At 39.7% G+C, this 20183-nt stretch overlaps 1 protein-coding gene across 2 annotated transcripts in view; it reads left to right on the top strand.

Moving 5' to 3' along the window:
• Nucleotides 1–4013: 4013 nt before the first annotated feature.
• macrod2 (mono-ADP ribosylhydrolase 2) overlaps nucleotides 4014–20183 on the top strand; it is a 387793-nt gene continuing 371623 nt past the window's right edge. For both annotated transcript variants that reach the window (XM_041049346.1, XM_041049345.1), the window contains exons 1-3: nucleotides 4014–4201; nucleotides 7967–8068; nucleotides 10332–10445. In XM_041049346.1, coding sequence (XP_040905280.1) covers nucleotides 4165–4201; nucleotides 7967–8068; nucleotides 10332–10445 — 253 coding nt within the window. In that variant the 5' untranslated portion in view covers nucleotides 4014–4164. The remainder of the gene's footprint in view (nucleotides 4202–7966; nucleotides 8069–10331; nucleotides 10446–20183) is intronic.

Here is a 20183-nt window from a genome sequence, read left to right as displayed (position 1 = left end):
TATATATGTATATATCTGTGTGTACACACACACAGATATATACATTTTTATATGCAAACATATATAATATATACATTTTCAGGGGTTTTCTTGTAAACTGCAAAGTACAAGCACAATGTTTGCAGACAGGTGTGTATCAGATTAAGTCTATGCACAATTAAGCGAGTCTCTGTGGAGTTACTTGATGAAAGTTTTTGGCTCTTTTTGATCAGAATAGCGAGCTGCTGCTAACATCTGTGGAACAGATGAGCATAATATTTGGCAGGACACAATGAACGATATGGGCAGACAAATATTTGATTGAGAAGGTTGAAAAGAACCCACACAAACCACCACTCTCTGTAGCGTTTTCATGTTCAGGATAGGCATTGCGTCAAAGACAGTGCTAAAAGATCACAGCACAGATTCTCTGACAGTGCAGGAGAACTACAAAACTACTTCACCCTCTGTTGATTGTGAACTAGAACTGTTTTGCAAAATATGTTTAAAATGTCGGTAAAATACTGTGGTATGTCTACATGTGAGTGTATGTATGGAATTTGGCTGGAAGATGCAATCTATGGATGCACACGGTCAAACCTTATCTGAGACTTTCAATAAGAGATGTTTCATGTAACCCTTTTATTATCATTGGCAAGATAAGAAAAATTATGTAAACATTAAATATTTCAAGCCCTCCGCTGAAAGCCTCAAGGGCCAGTTGCACATAAATGGCTTAAGCCCAGTTTTTCACCGGAGATCCCCACAGAGCAGAAGTAATCAGTCTACACTTGAGGCTTGAGTTAAAGCTGTGAAACCACCAATTACTGCTCTAAATAAATGTGTTTTATCATCAGCCACTGACTTAAAACAGACATGATGATACAATTCCTTCCTCCACAGAAATTTACCAAACCCAATAATACCTCAAACCCATCAAAAGGGCTCACGGATATTGACATAAGAACACATAAAACAACAATTGCCATAATTATAATTACTTCAGCTTCTGGGCACACTTTAAGTTAGGGATAATTTTGTGCATTTTTCTGTAGATAATTGTATTGCTTGCTGTAATTATGTTGCTATGATCATAAGTGGTATATGAAAAACAAGGGTATCAAGCCAGCAACATATTTGACAATGCAATGCTCTTGCTAGTGATTTGCTAGTGTAGGTGCAGCCACTGGTATAATCTCCTTGTGCTGTAACCATGACAATAACAATTGCCTACGCAGGCTTACACAAATAGATCCTCCTCTGTTTGGAGTATTCAAATTGCCCTGCAGAGCCAACTATGCACTGGGAATAGCTAGCCAAGTTGTATATTTTTGCTGCACATCAGAACAATGACTGAGCCACAATGATCAAATAATTATCTAGCAAATGTAAATGACACTGTATGTAGTTATTTCAAATCACCCTCAGATGAAATAACAATAAAGCTAGTACAGTACAGACAACACTGTCATTGACTAGTTGTTTTTAGTTGTTTTGTAACTGGTGATTGAGTCAGAAAAAGACAAAATAAATAAATAAAGAAATAGGAAAAGAAAGAATAATAATAATCATAGTAACTGAACCCAGGGATCCACAGTACAGCATTTAATAACACTTTAAGGCTCTCTGCACCCACACAGGTGTTTTCAGTTATTCTGGCTGATTGGAGCTCTAGTCAGGTTAAAACCTGGTTGAGCTACACTTGAAATAATATGATAGCACAGAACTCTATGGACCAATAAGAATTACAACATGGTATACTCTCCCATCCAAACAGTTGCAACAATACTAACAGGAGGGTGAGGCGGATATCAGTGAAGGACAGATTGTACAGGCTCAAGATGAGGTCTAATCAGGCAACATAGGTGAAAACACCTGTGTAAATGGACTATGGCCTCATAGGGGTTAGAGTTTATAACTAAACTCATAGTAGTCATATAAGTTACTATATTTCGATATAGTTCATAACAAGTAGTTCCTATTACCAGAAAATGTTTTCAGTGTTGTCAGGTCTTCCAATGCCCAATGAAGGGTCAAAATAAGGATTCACATTCTTGTTCTTCTATAAAGGAGTTTGAACCTAGATCCTGTGATCGGAACCCAGTCTCCCAAATAATACACCTCCTACTAATTTCAAAATATCAGAGAAGTTACATTGGATTATTTACTCCAAAATAGGCTAAAAACATCAACCCCTACATGCGTCAGTAAAGAGTATGCCAATCTTTATAAGATTAGTTTTGATTCATAAACCTCTTCAAGGATATTGTATGTGATGCCAGCTGGGGCGATTAGTTATCACTTAACTGAGTTTCTAAATTACTCTGACTGTTTACTGCTGCTTATAGTGTTGCAAGATTGACATCTAGTGGTTTGGTTTGAATAGTACACAGGGAAAACTGCAATGGCCACTTCATTCAAATCACAGATTTGTTTAGAAACAGGTCAGGGGAGGATACTTTAGAGTTTGTTATGCCCTGTGTGTATTATGGGATCTGGCTATGAACAGAAAATGACAAAAACACACACTGATTTATTATTATAATATTTTGTAAATCCACATCAGGTGTTTAAAGTGGGAACTAATTAGGATATTTCAAGGACAAATTATGAATTTCTGTACCAGATACGAGATCTGATTACTTTGTTTTAATTTCCTAAAAAAGGGCAGCAGCTCAATTAGATAGAGATCTTTAATTTGACTGTAATATGGGAAGTCTGGTGAACACAGTCAGAGATTGTTACCACTGGGGTTCAAACATGAAAGTCTTTTTGCCCTGTGTAATATGAATTTTAGATATAAGCTCAAATGGAGCTTCCACCTACATAAAAAGTTAAAGCTGTTAAAGTTATTCATGTATTTATTTAACCGAGCATTTTCACTCGGTTATAGTGGCTGAAATATATCAGTAAAATAAACCTCAATTTTAAAAAATCTGGATCTTGATCAGGGTACAGCTTGGATGAAAGACATTTTCCTCTCTCAGATAATGTCAGCGGTTTTAGGAGCAGATGGGTCTGGACCAGAGCAGAGCTAACATAACAGATGACAGACGGTGGTCTCTGGAACCAGGCTCTCACATATGACAGCCTGACTTACTGGTATGATCTGGTCCATCCTGTGAGATACTGTCTTCTGCCATGAACGAGAGCAGGTTACCATGCATCTTTATCCATTCGTGTTTATCATCACAATTATTGCAGTCACTTTATAATAGTTATTTCAGATGTTACTGGCCAAGATTGTCATCAAAACTGTCCTCATGTTGCTAAAATCCAAATTACAGTTTATAGGCCGGAGTCAAAGCGCGGCGAGTTGCAAGCATATTATTTGAACAAATTACCCCATCATTAAACTTTGAACAAACCTAAACTTAAATTTCCATAAACGTTCTTGTAAACAATGTTAATTTAAGGTTGGTCCTCAAGGCCAATGGCTCTTCAGTAAGGGCTCCTCATGGCCACAATATTTATTAGATCATTTTCCATTTTGTCATTCTTTTTTTTAAAATAAAACATGGGTTTTATGGTTAGGAATAGTAAGCGGCATGAGACTTCACTAGATTATAAGCAAATTTTTTATAACATTGGCCTACAGAACAAATATAATACCACTAATATCACTGTATGCACTTGTTTCCTACACTTTCCTTTGCAATAGGATCACAATTTCACTAAAAATATCAAAAACGCACGGTAGTATATTGCCAGAAATAAACCTACTAAGAATTATTTCTTTATAAATGTACAGGAGTGTTTCCTGGTTAAGTTCACTGGCAGTGGCACAGAGTAAACTCGACTCTGTGTACTTTGCATCCGACTGGCCCGGCGTTACTAGCCTACCACCTCTCACGCCAGGAGGACGACCCGCCAGAAACAACCTACCCTTCGTGCCCGCTCTGTGGCCCTCGCCTGACTGACTCGTTGCCCGAACCAATCACACACCCGTTTCCTCGTTTTCGCCATCCAATCACATTGCCAGGATTTGTACACATAATTTACGGCGCAATCACGGTAGGTTGAGACCACACAGCTCCACAGAAATTTGACAGCTTCACAGGTGAGACAACCGTCCAGAGGCTGTTTCACTTTACATTTCAGTTTTTTCCCGGAACACAATTCACTGTGAGCCTGGGGTTGCCACAGTCAAAAAACAACCTTTCGAAGTCTAATCATTCCGGCAGCATGAGCAAAAAGAAAAAGGACTGGAAGACTGAGAAAGGTAAGGCTTGTTTTGGGGGGGGAATGAGGCTATCATGTCTGTGGCAGACAGCATGAATTCTAACCATGCAAGAGGACTGACAGCCACTCTCTCTGTTTTCTCCGTGTTACTGTGACACTACTTACTCTCCAGACTGTTAGGTAATCCCATACGGTGACTGTACAGATGTTAAAATGATGTTACGACTCATGTTTGGCTGCCGTAACGCATGCTTGACATTCGCAACAACACTGTTCACATAGTGCCCCTTGCCTGCTTATTAGCTTGCATTTAAGGTGCTCACTGTTTTTTTTCCTCAGTCCTTATGTGCGAGTTAGATTAGCTTGCCCCTATCTAACACATCCTACAATCTTCCACCTGTGTGATACACGAGCAGTAGCTTACTGAGTTGCAAACAACCTTCTCTGCAACTAAATTTTCCTGTAGCCAAACAGCAGTCACACCTCGGTGATACAATGGAGCAGAGAGACACGCACATGGAAAGTTGCATGTAAAGCTAGGTGTGAAACTTCTCTGTTTGAATCTCAAGTGCTTTAGGTTTCAGGGACATGTACAGCATAGACCTGCTGGTCGCAAAAAAGGGGCAATTATTTTATTTACTGGTCATTCATTTCTTGACACAGTGGAGCTGTTTCATGCTAGATGTTTTCACTCGCCATAGCAGGTGCAGCACAGGTGTTATTAATCACATTAATCAGTAACGGCTCCATTCCATTAATGGCACCTTATGCATTTTTTGTCACAGAGTGAGCATGCACAATGCCAGAGCCTTGACACCAGTAAACCCAGTTGGAAAGCAACCATCTTTAACGATATTCATTACACCTGTGGTCTTCCTGCTTTGCCATGTCAGACTGTAAGTTATGCCGAAGGTGTCTCCAGAACCACTTTTGGTATAAAACCTCAGTATCCGAAACAAGGCTGTATGTGATTAAACTGTATTTCACATTATATCACATAGGCTGAAGTGCACTACTTGGTTCAGACAAATTTTCAACCCTGACCTCTATTTAGCAGGGATGTGGCCGCAATTAGTAACTGAAATGAAGATTGTTTCTAATTACTGGTAAGTTATTAATTATACAAGCCACCGAGCAATCGTTGGCGAGTTATTAATTAGAATTTTATGGTGGTTAATTTTTTTTTGTGTGAAATACTATAGTTTAGTCAGTGTCTTGTCATCAAGCTTGCTGACTCATGACTTATTATTTTGGAGTTTATGGGAAATTTTATATGATGGATATTAAAATTCTCTGAGCGGAGGTAATAATTAATCTTAGGCAGTCATTTTCAGTTTGGCAGGTAGCAGCATGGAATGAACATTAAAGTAAATCAGATTTCATATTCTGAGCATATACTCCCTCTAGCTCAACTCGCTGTAAGAGGAGATCAAGGCAAGTCAAAATGTGAAAGAAACCCTGAAACTTAAGGAATTTAATATGATTATTTTTTAAATAGTGGTTTGGCCCAGGGCTAGTCTGTTGGGTGAAAATGTAATATGTAGCACCAGCAAAGATGGATTATTGGAAGTCATGTTGGCACCTGTGGTTTGTTCTTTGGCAAAATCAGCCTCATATTAAAAATTTGGGCAAAAACAAGCAGAATTGTACCAGGATGTGGATTATTCTTAAGTCTGAGAACTTTATTAAACAAAATGAACTAAATAAGAAACCATGAAAAAGAACTTTAATAGTGAAACAAGACTTAATAAAATCAGATTTTATGTAACAGGTAGTCATATCTCCTTCCCTTTTGTGATCAGAAGAACTTGACCTTCCTTCCCATATAGAACTCAGAAATACAGAAAAATCAAATGAGGCTTTGCATTGGTGATGTGATGGCTCCAGTAACACAACCTTGTGTGTAGACACTCATATTTAATAAAATACATTTTGATCCCTGTTATCATGGCAGCTAAGTTAAACTTTGGGATTCTTCAGTGACTGAAAGTTAGGAGTAATGAAGCGCTAGTGTAGTCCAGAGAGCTTTGCTGTGTTCAACCTCAGAACTGCCTTTTTATTCATCCATGTAGAATAAAAGCAGCCTTGGGAATGACAGGAGTGGGCAAGAGGGAGAGAAAATACATAAGGGATAGAACGGATATCCCCCACTGCTGAAATACCTCTGATGTAAGCCTGACCTACTGTGGGATGTTGCCAGAGGACGACCTAAGGAACCTTGTGTATTTTTTTTTTTAAACTAAAATACAGCCAGCCCCTACTGCCTGAATATTTTTGGCTTTCATTCGTCAAGTCTCATAACTCAAAGTCCCTTTAAGGAAAACAGTACACAGTTCCTATGATGTAGGGTATTGTTATATGCTACACATCAAAGCCTAGACCTCAACATGTTGTTGTGAAAAGAGCCCAATTTAGTAAACCATTAGTCTGCTTTTGTGTGGTGCCATATCACATCCAGTTTACTTTAACTGTTCTACAAAGGGGGTGTTTTAATTGACCAAAGTCTACAGTGTGTGCACTGGCGTATTATGTGGCAAAGATTTCATAATGAAGCACATAATTAGGATGAAGCTTGTTTTGCAGAACAGCCCAGCGCTGTCTGGAGAAACAGTAGCAAGCTGACAGTCTTTTGCAGTGAGTGGAGATGACCACGAGGACTCAAGCTGTGAGGGCTAACGAGTGATACAGCAGTGCAGCAGTTAAGCGTCAGCTGTGTGATCTACTGATGTCAACCAATTATGTTGGAAAAGTACTTGCACAGTTCAGTCGAGGTAGCAAGGGGCTTAAATATATGTACTTGACAAGGAACAGTGCAAACAATGGGCCACTGTACAACAACTCATTTAAGTTATTCAACAAGCTATTGATAATATAGTCACATAAAACTCAGTGCTAGGGCAGAGTAGCAGCACAGAGCTGTGACAAGGTAGGACAAACATTTTAGAGAGTAATGAAGCTTTGGCAGTATGGTGTTATAGTGCAGTGGGTCTCAGCTGAGAGTCATGGAGACGCAACAGTATGCACATCTTCATTCCAGCCAATCCAAACCACAGCCAGTTTCACTAATTAACAACCACAGCCAAACAAGAGGGACTAATGAGTGAGATCAGCAGGTGGTGTCTGATGGAAACAATAACCTGCATTGTTTTGGGTCTCCATGGCACATGGCTGAGAACACTAATATAGTACACTGGGGTGGACCATCATTCAGTCACAGTACTTCAAGTCTTGGATGGCGTAAGCTGTCTTACTGAAGTGTGTTTGAACAGCACTCAGAATCCCTACCAGCTCCAGGGGTGCTCTTTTATTGCTGATCCTGTGCCTTGACCGTGGAAGCTAAAAGAGGATTTTAATGCATGAAGCAGAATCACATGATCAAAGTTCACATTATTAAGGATCACCTTTTTCATAAAGTAAATTTAGAGAGCGAGGGAGGGGGTGGAGCAGAAGCAGCGAGGAGCATGATGTGAATGATTATGCTGATAATGGCAGTACCTGTTGAGCGCTGGAGGAGGAGTCTAAATGGGGGCAAGACCTGCAACTACTGCTGATATGGATGGTGGTTAAATTAAAGTAGGGGCACTAGGAAACAGTTTGGTGTGATGTTAAGGAAAGTAAAGAAATAGAACACTCAATTGATGGAGATTCAAGTGAAAAGTTTTTGACCTTCAGTGAAATGAATGTTACATTTGTTATCACTGGTCTATGCCAACACCAAGTTTATTTCCCTTTATAATCTCTTTTTTCTTCAATATAGTGCACCAGTGTTATTCTTGCTAAAACTTATTATTACTTTCCTCCACAGAGAGACTTCTCAGTCTAAATTGGGAGGCGAGACGCAAGGAGTATCGCCGTCAAGATTTTGTATGTCTGGACAAGATACCAACCTGGAGAGAGGAAAACAGAGGTAAGAGAGAGCTTATTGTCTGAGTGTGTCATGTCTACATTACAATTTTATGTTTCATTTAAAGCATTTTGCCCCTTCTTATGTGTTTAGCTGCACTTCCTTACCATGTGAAATTTCAAGCAAACCTCCAGGCCCTTGTCGAAGAAGGAGAAGTGATGGAGAGAGGTAGAAATGTGCTGTGTCAGAAAGGCTGAATAAGCCTTATATTCATTTCAGATCTGGCTTAAATGGATGTGAGGTAATTCCCCTGGTTGCACATGAAATGAGGCAACGAAAGGAAAGGAAGTAGAGAAGTGTCACAGGACAGCATAACCCACATATAAACCCAAATAAGAATGCATGCTATCACGAGCATAACATGCTAAACAACATGTTGCTGTCTTAAAAATCTGTAGACAGGGAAACAGAAGATATAGTAATTTTTAAAAACCATATTGAACGCTGGAAACATTTTTTAAATTGCCTTAAAAATAGGCCTAACCTTTTCTTTTTTTCTTTTTTTTTTTAGAAATACAATTTGGAGTTATTCTGCGGAAAAAAACATCACTTTCTGTCATGTTTATATTACCTACCTTGATAATCATACATCAGGGACATTAGTAATGTTATATGTTGTTGCTGTTCCACTTTCGGCTGTTTCAAATTCGCATGTTTTAAATTGTTGTTGCTTGTTGTTTTACGCCGGATGTCCTTCTTGACGCAATCCTCTATTTTATCCGGGCTTGGGACCGGCACAGGGGTCACTGGCTGGAAACCGCTGTGGCCAGATTCTGGGATTGTGGGAGGGAGCCGGAGTACCTGGAGAAAACCCACGCAGGCACAGGGAGAACACGCAAATTCTGTGCCCAGACCGGGGCTCGAATCTGAGGCGACAGTGCCAACCACTCCGCTACTGCACCGCCCCCCCCCCACATTAGCAATATTATATAGATTTATTGAACTCAGGTGCCCACAATTGAACATTGTGATAAAAAAAAAAAAAAGTAAAGTAACATATTTCTGCAGTTAATTTTCTTTCTTAGTAAAATGCACACAGGTTATACTGTGTTTTATGGACATTAACATTCATTAGAAACATCACATTATGTGATTTGGATGATGGGGAAAAGGTGATTTTCTGTTGTTTTAGGAAAAACGTAGTATACAATAGAATATAATCTGACATGATTTATTGTTCACCAAACCAATATTTTTTTTCTAATTAAATTACTGGAGAACATAGCATAAATCCTGGAAATGCAAAGTTGAATTAAAAGCAAAGACAAAAATCAGTTAACAAAAGCCTTACAGTGTTCTTAAGCGGTTTAATTGCTTATTCTAAATCATTACTAGTGATGCTACAAAGTTACTCTTATTAAAAGTAACCTGTTGAAGTATGTACACTTGTACGTCATTATGGCTCTTGAAAACATTAGGCAAACTTCATTTAGATTCAAAGTACTGGATTGCAGTTTTTCAATTAGCAGCATGTTTTTCCCATGGGCTTCTGCAGTATTTTTTATATTTATCCCTTTTACGTAACATTTTTCAATAGAAATAAAGCACTTATTAAAGTTACTAAAAGATAGCAATAATTGAAAGACTGATATAAATTTATTAGTGTAGTTTGCTTAACATGTAAAATGGAAACTCTGATGTGTAACTAATGCTGCTGGTAGCTCATCTATAGAAAAGAATGAGGGATTTAGACGATTTATACCAGTGCGAAATTCTCATGAGCTACAAAACATAATGTAGTTTATGGTTGTGGCAGTTTGTCTGACTTTGATATAAAACAGCACAGGCTACAATTCATGTTCAGCGAAGCGAGGCAGAATGGCAAATTGTTTAGGTGAGATTTGTGATGACATCTGTTGTAGTATTTTTCTCTACATTAAATTAAACAAGGTATAATAACTTTATATGGCAGCTTGGATGGCTTCTAACTGACATTCATCTTGGCTCAACTTTTACAGGAAACAGTCACAGAAAAACTTGTCTGGCTTGTTACCCACAGAACTTACTAGCTAATAAAATGCAGCTCACATTACAGCACACTATCTACACACAATCTAGTTTTTTTCACTGTATTAAAAAGGAAGAAAATGACCACTTAAGAGTATACAAACTAAAATTCACAGTTTTCAAATGCATGTGAGAACCCTTCATGAACCTACTCTGTGTCAAAGGAACAGATATTGTATATATTTTCTGAGTGACACCTCCATAAGTTTATGTCCCTCCTTGGATTAGTGCAGCAAGTCAAAGTTGTTTTCTTTTTCAGCCAGTGACAAAGAGGAAGGGATGGAGATGACAGGTGGAGGAGGGCTGAGCGATAAAGTGTCTCTCTACAAAGGAGACATCACCGTCTTGGAGGTGGATGCCATAGTCAATGCTGGTAAGGACCCTGCTCTTCAACCTTTGGGAGCTGTTGGATGTGTTTCCTGCTTCAAGGCAGCTGAGCTCTTCAGTTGTCCTTGGCTGCCCTCTGCTGTTAAGATTCAGAAAGTGCTGGTTCATGAGACACTGCACAAGTGATGAGTGTGATTGAGATAAACTGGATGTGTGCTCTTGTTCATCTGACTTCCCATCCACTGAAATCCAGTGAATGTTTAAATTGTGTTCTTCTTTTTCTCTCTCATTGTAAAGTTTATTATTCCAACTCCTTCTCCTACCATGTGCCACTGAAACACAAGGATGAAGGCTGAGTTACTGTTGGTTTGGTTTACAGTTCTAATCGTTTCATTTGTCATGAATGTGGAATGTATGTGCTGTAATGATTAGTGCTGCTGTTTAGGAAAACTTGGAAAAGATCTGTTACAGCGAGTAAAATGGAGCATGTAGAAGCAGAGAGCGTTAGCAGAAACGCCTTTTTCAGAGATTTGTGCTAATGTTATGTAATTTTCTGCAGTCTGCTCACAACCTACACATAGAGTCAGAGGTGTTAAAAGATTGCTTTACCTGTTGCTTCTGCAGCTGATGCTCGGGACCATTTCGCAGCTGCTGTATAGAGTTGACAATCCCACACCATATCCGTGAAGTAGCAGTACATTAAGATGTTATTCCTTCGCGTTCTGCAGTTGTGTTTCATAACTTTTCCCTCCTCATGCAGTTTTTTGAGAACACGCACGCACACACACACACACATTACAGTCCACTAAGCAGTGTGCATCTTGTGTGAAATTAAGGCTTTGTAATTTATGCAAGATTAATAGATGTGAAAAGCAGACTGCTCTGTTGGATAAGGCTAATGAATTTAATCTATTATGTAAATACCCATCCTGCTGAGGTTTGGGTGACATGACCTTCTGAATCATCGTCAGCATCGAGAAAAAGACAAAGATGTGGTTTTGCACACCTGACACACACCTGACGCACACCGAAATGTCATGACAATTGTCTTGCTTTTTCAACATTTTGACCTTTACAAATGAAGCACATGTAGCGGTTATTGTGCAATTTAAGGAGCTTGTTGTTTGTAGAGTTTTGTGATAACTGCTTCATGTCTGAATGATATTGTTGTATGCTATTTAAACATATATGTGTGATCTACATAGATAGGGATTAAGTCCCTGCTTGTATTTTATTAATGGTATGAATCAGTGAGGCCACATATTGGAGTTATAGTATATATTGCTGCTGCAGTATAGACTTGCAGGCCTGAAACCCACTTTTCCCCATTTTATTGCAGACATATATTAAGTCCATGTCGTTTACAGTCAATATTTTATACAAATGAAGGTTAAGGCAGTGGGTAAGGTAAGCAGTATTTCTATTAAGTGACTAGAGAAACAGGGCCTATGAGAATGGAAATGAGGTTCAGGAGGGAATTTTGCAGGCTTTTGTTTCAAACTGTTGAATACTATTGTTCCAAAAGCAGGCAGTTTACTTCAGCAGCTAATGCTGCCAGACGTCCAGGCTCTGATTGAGCTACATGTTAGCCAAGAGGCAATTCGTTCTGTTTAGCCGGCTGTCAGAGGGTCTGAAAGGTTGAAAGACCTGCTGAAGCCTTTTTATAATTTTCAGAAGGTCTCAGCAGCTGGCCGACTCCTTCTCTATTCGTACTGCAGGACTAGTTGTCTTTGTGGTTGAACTGATAAGAACACATATTAGTGGAGTTTATTGTCCACTGTTGTAACAGTAGAATGTTGTGAATGAAAACTGAAAAGATAATGCAGGCCATGTTATTTTTAGGTCATTGGTAACATTGGACTTTGATTTTACATTATGACCCTTTGTTATGTGAACTACGGTTACAATCTATTTATTCATTAAATAAGCTAGACATGCTCTGGCTGTAGTGGCTCTTGTCCAAATGTTAGTGAGTAACACAGCTCTGAGCGGCATGTGAACAAGCATTGCGGATGCTGAGCAACGTTCCTTGATAAGATCTTTGGATAGTTTGTTCAACTTCTTTCCTTTCATCTATTCACTGCTTCCAATCTCTAGCCTGCAGTACTTCCATTTTCTCATGCTGTTTTTCATTTAGGCTTGGCACCAGGAGACTGCTCTGTGTGAACTGTGGGACTTTTTGAGCCCTGTGAATGTATTAGTCTTAAGCTTAATAAACTGTCAGAGTGTCTTTGTCTTATGAGTCGAACATGAAGTGCAGGGATACTAATTGTGCATATGGTATGTGTATTTGAAGGTTGGTGTATCAAATGTATGGACACTTTTAAAGGGCTCATTTCCACTCTTCATATATTCAGCCGACTTAATGTGCCCTTTTGTGCGCTCAGTGGTAGTTCAGCCACAAGAGCAGGTTACTGGTATAATCCTGTCCTGGCCCATCTTCTTGCAGAGTTTAGTCCTGTGGTTAAAAAGTGTAATTCAGTAGTAGAGTACAATAGTATAGTAGTGATAAGACAGAATATTGAAATTCTGGTTATGATGTGCGATGTCACCTCATCAGGAAATAAGAAAATCTGCAACATTTCTGCTCATGTGCTGCTAACATTTGTTTTTTTAAATCTTTTTTCTTTTTATTTTATCACATAACATTTTGAACATATTTTATGAGCCGAAGACACATTGAGAATTTGTGCAACAAGGTTTTGTCATGACAGCAGAGTACGTGGGTTGCAAAGAAGAAATGCCTATAATTTTAGGGAACATGGGCCAGCATGGGTACTGCTTTTATGGTGGCTGCCTATAGATTTTAGAGGGCGTCAAGTTGCTTTATGTCCTCTATTAAAGTTTAATTATGAGGCTCATTGAGTTTTTAATTCTTCCTTAATTCTGTTTGGCTGGAGGTCGGACAGGAGGTGCTCAAACTGTCACCTGGGTGAGAGCCTGGAGGGACCAGGACAGGAGGGGCTGCGGTGACAATCGGTAAACTGCATCCTGGAGGGCAGGATGGTCATATCATGAGAATGTGGCTTGGGCTGCAGCATCCAGCCCCGACAGATGGTCTAACTCTTCCTGCTGTTTAGAATTAGGATGCATTGGTGTCCCACCACTCTGCGTAAAATGTTAGACCCACTGTGCTCATGCACCCTGTCTTTATACTCTTTTTAAGAATAAAAACAGCAGGAAAACAGAAACTCTTTTGCCCTCAGTATTGATTTCCGAAGTGTGGAAGACTTTTTGCTCATGCTCTTATGCAGGGTGTTTTTTTCTCTTTTGTAAAATAGCTGTAGTATGTTCAGTATGCAAGTGACGATACTGTGTTGTTCTGTAATTTTGACAAATACCCAGCAATTTCGCTGATTGCTAATTCATCGACTCTAGTAGCCCATGACTTTGGCATATATCTTTGGCTTGGTATTGGACAATAATAGATGGAAAGAGCAGACTATCGCAGTTAATCAAGTTTCATAGAAAATTGCAGGGTTCACTGGAAGTTGAAAGGACACTCAAACTGGGTTTTAAATTTAATGTGTGTCATTACTGTTGCTTTTACATGGCAAACACAAGATAATGTCTTCCATTTTTCACTTTGTCTTTGTGTGTGGAGTTCATGTGAGTGTCACCATCCCTCTCAGATCAGAGTGAGGTCGTAAAGATAGTGGTGAGAAGTGGAGAGGATTTCTCTTATGATGATGACTGTGGTAATTATGCAGAGGGGTTGACTCCTAATCCATTACCTGCTGTAAACCTTTCCCATCTTTCTGTATTGGATCATTTTTTACAGGAGCCAATTTAGTGTGCACAGGGAATCTGGTTATGAACACTATAAAGAACCTGAAGGGGTTGAGATGGGTGTGAGGAAGGCAATTGGTATTCAGTTGTATGGAGTCACTTGTGCCGCAGCCATCACAGGTTTGATGAGAGTGGTGACCCTCGGAGGGCAGAGTACCATGATCCAGGGGAGGCTGACTTTTATAAGTTCTTTGATATGCAGTCGATTCAGACGGTCTTTGCCTGCGGGGCTTTGCTTGGCGCACATGGAGCATTGTTTACCTGCACTGTCATTCGAGCATAATGTACGGGACAGAAGGCCACATGCCCTGGTCTAGTCAACACTGATTAGAATATGTTATTCTGTGATCAGAGCACGGTAACATGTAGAGGTGCATCTGTTCTCTATGTTTTGTGAGTAATGTCAGTCACTGTAAAATTCTAAATTAAATTGTCTTCTAAATCAACTTGTCACTGTGTTTAATTCTTTGCGTAGATGAAACCTGAACATGACGTGGATTTTGTTATTAAGTTGTCTGAGATAAGATTTGAATAAGAAGAACAAATGGTAAAATAATAAAATTTACAAAATTTGAATCATCGATCTTTACTCATGTATTATGAAAAACAATAGTATAAGCAAACATCTCTGAGTGTTCCTTTCTTTTTAAGGGTCAGGGAAGTACGTGGTGGCTCCGGTTCATCCTTACCCACTTATTGAAATCCTCAGTAGTTGTGGCAGCACAGCAACAGTGCAAGATAATGGTGTGTAATGTCCAGAGAATATTATGTGGTTCTCTGAGTCACAAGCCTTAATGGAGAGCACTGCCTTATTTATTAGGGAGTGACTCTCTGAGTGCTCTGGTAATATTTTAGCCTGCAAAGCAGAAGGCTTTCCAGAATGAAAAGTAGATGTGGCATTTTTATTCTCTCGCTTAGCTCTTGGTCTATAGACAGACAGTCTAAAAAGACAGACTTTTCATTGTCACTCTTCCCAACTTTAGGGTGCTTTTAAAGGTCTAGATGTAATATATGACAACATATTCTCCTTTTCTGTTTTGTGAAAGCCAATACTCCCTTGTGAAAATGATTTGCTGTCCAAATGCTTATTTTACTGCCTCTGTCTAAAATCTTGTTGGGACACTGCATTACTGTTGAGGAACAGGGACATTTTTTAATTATTACTGAAGAGGTTGTCTCACCAATAAGTCCTTATGGACTAACGCCAGGCTGTACCATGACATGGCAAGAAATGGTGTCAGATTTACAATTTACTTTTTACTTTTTCATTTCCCTTAGTGATTGTTAAAGCCTTTGGCTTTTGGTTTTGCTTCCTACTGTTTTAGGGATCTTGTCAGTGTAGAGTCTTCATTAGATTTTCTGACAGGCCATGGATGGGCTGCACAACACACTCAGCCCCCAGAGAGTCTAGCTCGACGGGTCTATCTGTCTCTCTGCAGATTCACACCCTGTGCCATAACCTCCCTGAGTGATGCAGCCATGCTCCCCGCAATATGTCTGCAATTCAGGGTTTCTCACTCTCTCTCTGTTCTCTCTTTCACTGTGCTGCTAGGTATGTATACATGCAAGTACACACTGACACACACACACACACACACACACACACACAGGACATTAGAAACCATGACAGTGGACTGGTAACTTCTTGAGCAAACTTGTGATTGTTGCACTGTCACACCATGAATGAAAATCAATGCCCCTGGCTGAGAGAACTTGCTGCTCTGTTGAACAGTGAAATGACTCCAGTGAGTGGGTTGCATTGGGTCCTGCGCTAAAAGGTCCAGTTAATCGTATCAACTCAGAGAGATACAGCGCAAGGACAGAGTTTTCCCTGCCGTCGGGGTGTAAATGCGAACTGAGGTGACAAACCAGCTGGAGAGCTTCCCCTTCTTCCGATCGCAGCTCGATTTCTCCCCTCCCAGTGTCCATATTGTGAGCCGCCTCGCCGCCCACCTCAGTGTTTGGTCAACGTCAGAGTTGTTTACCTAATCTCCTTGGCCAACGTAGTGCCAACACGACCAAATAGAAATAATTTTTCACGAGGTGTAGCTAATGGAAAGTAATCATGGGAATCTTTGCTGTCAGTGTGTATCCGGCTGGCACTTAGAAAAATGTCTCAGATTGCTTGGACTGCTAATGGTCTATGACCGTATTGAGTGTTTGGGAGAATGAGCCTCCCCTTCTTTCACAGTCACGCATTTTGTGACCCAGCCAACACCCTCACTCTCTCGCCCGTGCTCACACTTGAAAACATAAACGCCACACACACGCACACAAAGCGGTGTTTAAGCCCTGAAATGGACTCTGTGTCTTTGGAGACAGTTGCCATTGCTCATGAGGAAACCCGTCACTCAGGTCAGGTCCTCACTTGTCTCCCTGGTCGACAGAGAGCTTAAGTCATTGTTGCCAAGGTCAGAAAGTCGCTGTTTGCATCCCTGTTTTTCTTCCTGCCCCCTTCCTCTCACCTCTATTTCACCACACCCTCCCTGTCCCGAGACAAACATTTCACAAAACCAGCCTTATGCTGCACACACGCCAGATCCCATCCATCAGGCCTGTGAGTAATTGAGAGGGTATTCAGATGGGAACATCTAGTCTTTCACTAACCTCCTGTTCTCTCTTCCTTTGCCCCACACAAGTTGAGAATCTTTGATCATAGTAATCACTGTAGAGGTTTATAGAACATTGAAAGAAAAATAAGTAGTTAAAAAGGAATTTGAACACCATTTGCACTCATAAGAAGATTTACATTCATAAGTGTATTTGTGGTTTAAGGTTAGCTATAACCCAAAAAACTCCTTTTTTAGAAAATCATAACAACATAATGGTTTCTGAGTGGGTGCTTAGGGATGGTGTCAGCAAAAGGAACCATGTCCTACCCCTACGCATACAGTATGAGAAGGCCTGCCTGTGTATGTGCATATATATGTGTGTTTGTGTGTGCGTGTGTTTTGAAGGCATGATCCTCTCAAGCAGATGAATAAAATGTTTTGTAGCTGTATAAAGCAGGTAAAGCTTTCATTTAACAGGAAACATAGCAGGCAGACCAGTAGATGAACGGAGTCAGTGCTCATAAAGCTTATGTCTCTGCTGACCTGTAGGGGGCACTGTGGCTCTACCTAAGTATCACTGACATCCCTGACAGCAAAGTTTGAGAAGTGGGATGACTGAGCTGGTTCTGCATTTTAGATGGATATACCCCTTTTTTCTGCTTCCCCTTCACAGATGTTCCTTAAGCACTGTTTGTGGTGACAACTAGAGATTCCAAGGCATCTTATAGATTTTCAGCACCTGCTTCTCCAGTAGCCTGGAAAAATATTGTGCTGTTTTTGGAACAAAATGAAAAAAAAAACACATAGATGCTGATTTTGGAGCTCAGACTTCAGTTGTTACAGTGTTATTAGCATAAAAGAAGTGAAAGTGTGGCTGTGCTGTTCTTTTCTAGCTGGAGATGTGTAGATATAGCATGTGTACAGTTTAGTGGTCGACCTGTTTGGGCTTTTCAAAGGTCGATGCTGATATTTAGAGAGCAGGGCGACTGATATATAATGTATAATACCAATATCATGTTTTTTTTGCATCTGATAAAATTATAACATAAAACATATATACTAAAAATATAAAATCAATATTTTAAAATAATATCTAAAATATAAACAAACATGTAATAATAATTATGATAAATGAGACACAAAATTGCTGAACTTCAATTTATTTACATTTACTAATTTTATTGTCTGCATTGTCTCTATTTTCTTAAGTAGATCTGAACTGTCTGCAGGACTCACTTATAAAATGTATCAACTAAACTAAATAAATGTCCACAGGTAATCAAAAAATTCAACTCTGTAAATTAAAAAACCTTATGAATGCAAAGTAATTAAAGGAGGGTGCATGAGAGTTACAGTACAGGGCGCAGAATGAACTTTTTCACCACCTTCCCAAACCTCTCACAAAGCATATTTTTGTATTTTTGTTAAGGGTTATTGACAGACTCTGTTATAAGCCAAATAGCCAGTCTAAGAGATCACACACATAAAAAAATAAAAATCTATCCAGAATTCTTCTGCTAGCTGGTTATTAATGTTACTCTGCTGCTGGTAAACTTTGCACTGGCATGATCCCGTATATGAGCACCATCGATGAACACAGTTTGTTTGTTATGTAATGAGCCTAAGATGGGCAGACCACAGGCTCACCTACAGTAAAAGGCTTCACAGTTACACCCGCTTACAGTCCCACAAACAACGAATCGGATAAATTTTTTATGCCCCTGGCTCGTCAGGGGTAGGACTCGGGGGTGGTGACGCCCATACAATAGTTTTTTCTGGCCCGGTAAGCTAGTTTAGCTGGTTGGCAGACAGTATACATTGTATATGATATCAAGAGTGGCCGGTTCAAAATATTGAGCTTTGAAAGGTAGGAATTTAAGTCTAACTGTTTTTTTTTTCAGGTAATCTTACATCCAGCATCAGCACATTTCCCAGTGTTCCACAGTGCCCACTGATGTCTATCTGTACAGAGTATCTTTACTGCAGAATGGCCATATTGGCACAAAGGGAAACGCTAGCTTCGTTCCACAGCGTCCACACCGACAAAAGCTGTCTGCAGATGTGTTGGTAGACAATTTTTTTTTGGGGGTCTTGTGAGTGCACTGCCAGTTACCTCAAAATGCCAGATAATCTGCCGACCGATTAATCGCTTGATCACTTGTGTAGTTGTGTACTTGTTTGCACAAAAGAGGGAGTGAGTTCTTTTATTTAGAAGAGAATGTGTGAAGATGCTGGGTGAGACTGGCTCTTTACTGACAGAGTGAAAGTGCAGGTGAAAGGAGAGGGTACAGGTGAAAGGACAAGACAACCCCTGAATGCTGACTGTGTCTCAGGACAATCCCCTGACAGTGTGCTCTGCACGTACATCAGCAGGTGATTCACAGCTCTTCACAATACCCCACTTTCAACACCAGTTTATTTGCCCTGCTTCTGCCCCCCCCCCCAGTGTTTTCTTCAGTTTCCTCATTTCAGGTTCAGTTTGTCTCAGTTTATCTCTGGCCCCCCAAATGCTGTAAACCTTTGCGGAAACAAACAAATGCAAGCCATGTACACAGAGAGCCCAGCAAAAGTGTGCACCTTAGCAGAAATACTGATGAGCTACTCGGTTACGGGCCTGCAGTGGCAAGGTTTTCTATAATGGCTTCCTATGTATAATGGCAAGGTAATGGTGCAGGTAATGAGCAACATAATGTTACAAGTAAGTAAAGGAATATAAAGCACACATTTTGGAGAGGGCATTTTCTTTGAGGGATGCCATTTTCTTTCACCAGACACTCCATTTGATAATTTTATGCTTTAGCTTTACTTTACCCATTTCTACAGAGGGCATGCAGTGGTTAAAATAAATTCATACTTTTGGAATATGTACTTATGTTGTAGCAGAAATAAAATAATCCAGTGCAGTGCTACTGTGACTAAGACTCTGTCAAAATTTCACCTAGAACATCAGTGCTTTATGGAGATATGAAATTGTGTCCTTCCCACTATTTTCCTGTTTGCTAAACAGAAAAGTCACTTTGTATAAAAAGGCCTCTAAGCAAGTGAAATGAAAGACTGTGAGGTTTGCTGAGTGGCTTTAAATGAGAATACAATTCCTATAACCCAGGGCAGTTCATTCAATATTTGTGAGCATGTTCGAGTTTGTCTCAAAGCCGAGGAACCAGGGGCCGTGTTCATAAAAACAGCTCTCAATTGGCCATTTTCAATGCATTTGAAAATAACTGATGTTTCTCTCCTAGTTTTAAAAGTTTTATTTAAGAGCAATTCTCTTAGGAATACAGTTCTGTTACATTTCCAGAAGCTTATTCTTAAGTCCTTCTAAGACGGAGGTTTGCGTCTAACTAAGCAATTAGGGAATAAACACTGGGAGGAGATGCCATTTCACTTCTAAACTACAAAATATTTCTCAAAGAAGTTTGAAGAGGGTGAGCTGGAAGTTCTCA

The sequence above is a fragment of the Toxotes jaculatrix genome, chromosome 11 (assembly GCF_017976425.1).
Source record: "Toxotes jaculatrix isolate fToxJac2 chromosome 11, fToxJac2.pri, whole genome shotgun sequence".
Lineage (NCBI taxonomy): Eukaryota > Metazoa > Chordata > Actinopteri > Toxotidae > Toxotes > Toxotes jaculatrix.
The sequence above is the reverse complement of the archived record's forward strand: the minus strand, read 5'-3'. Positions and strand labels throughout refer to the sequence as shown.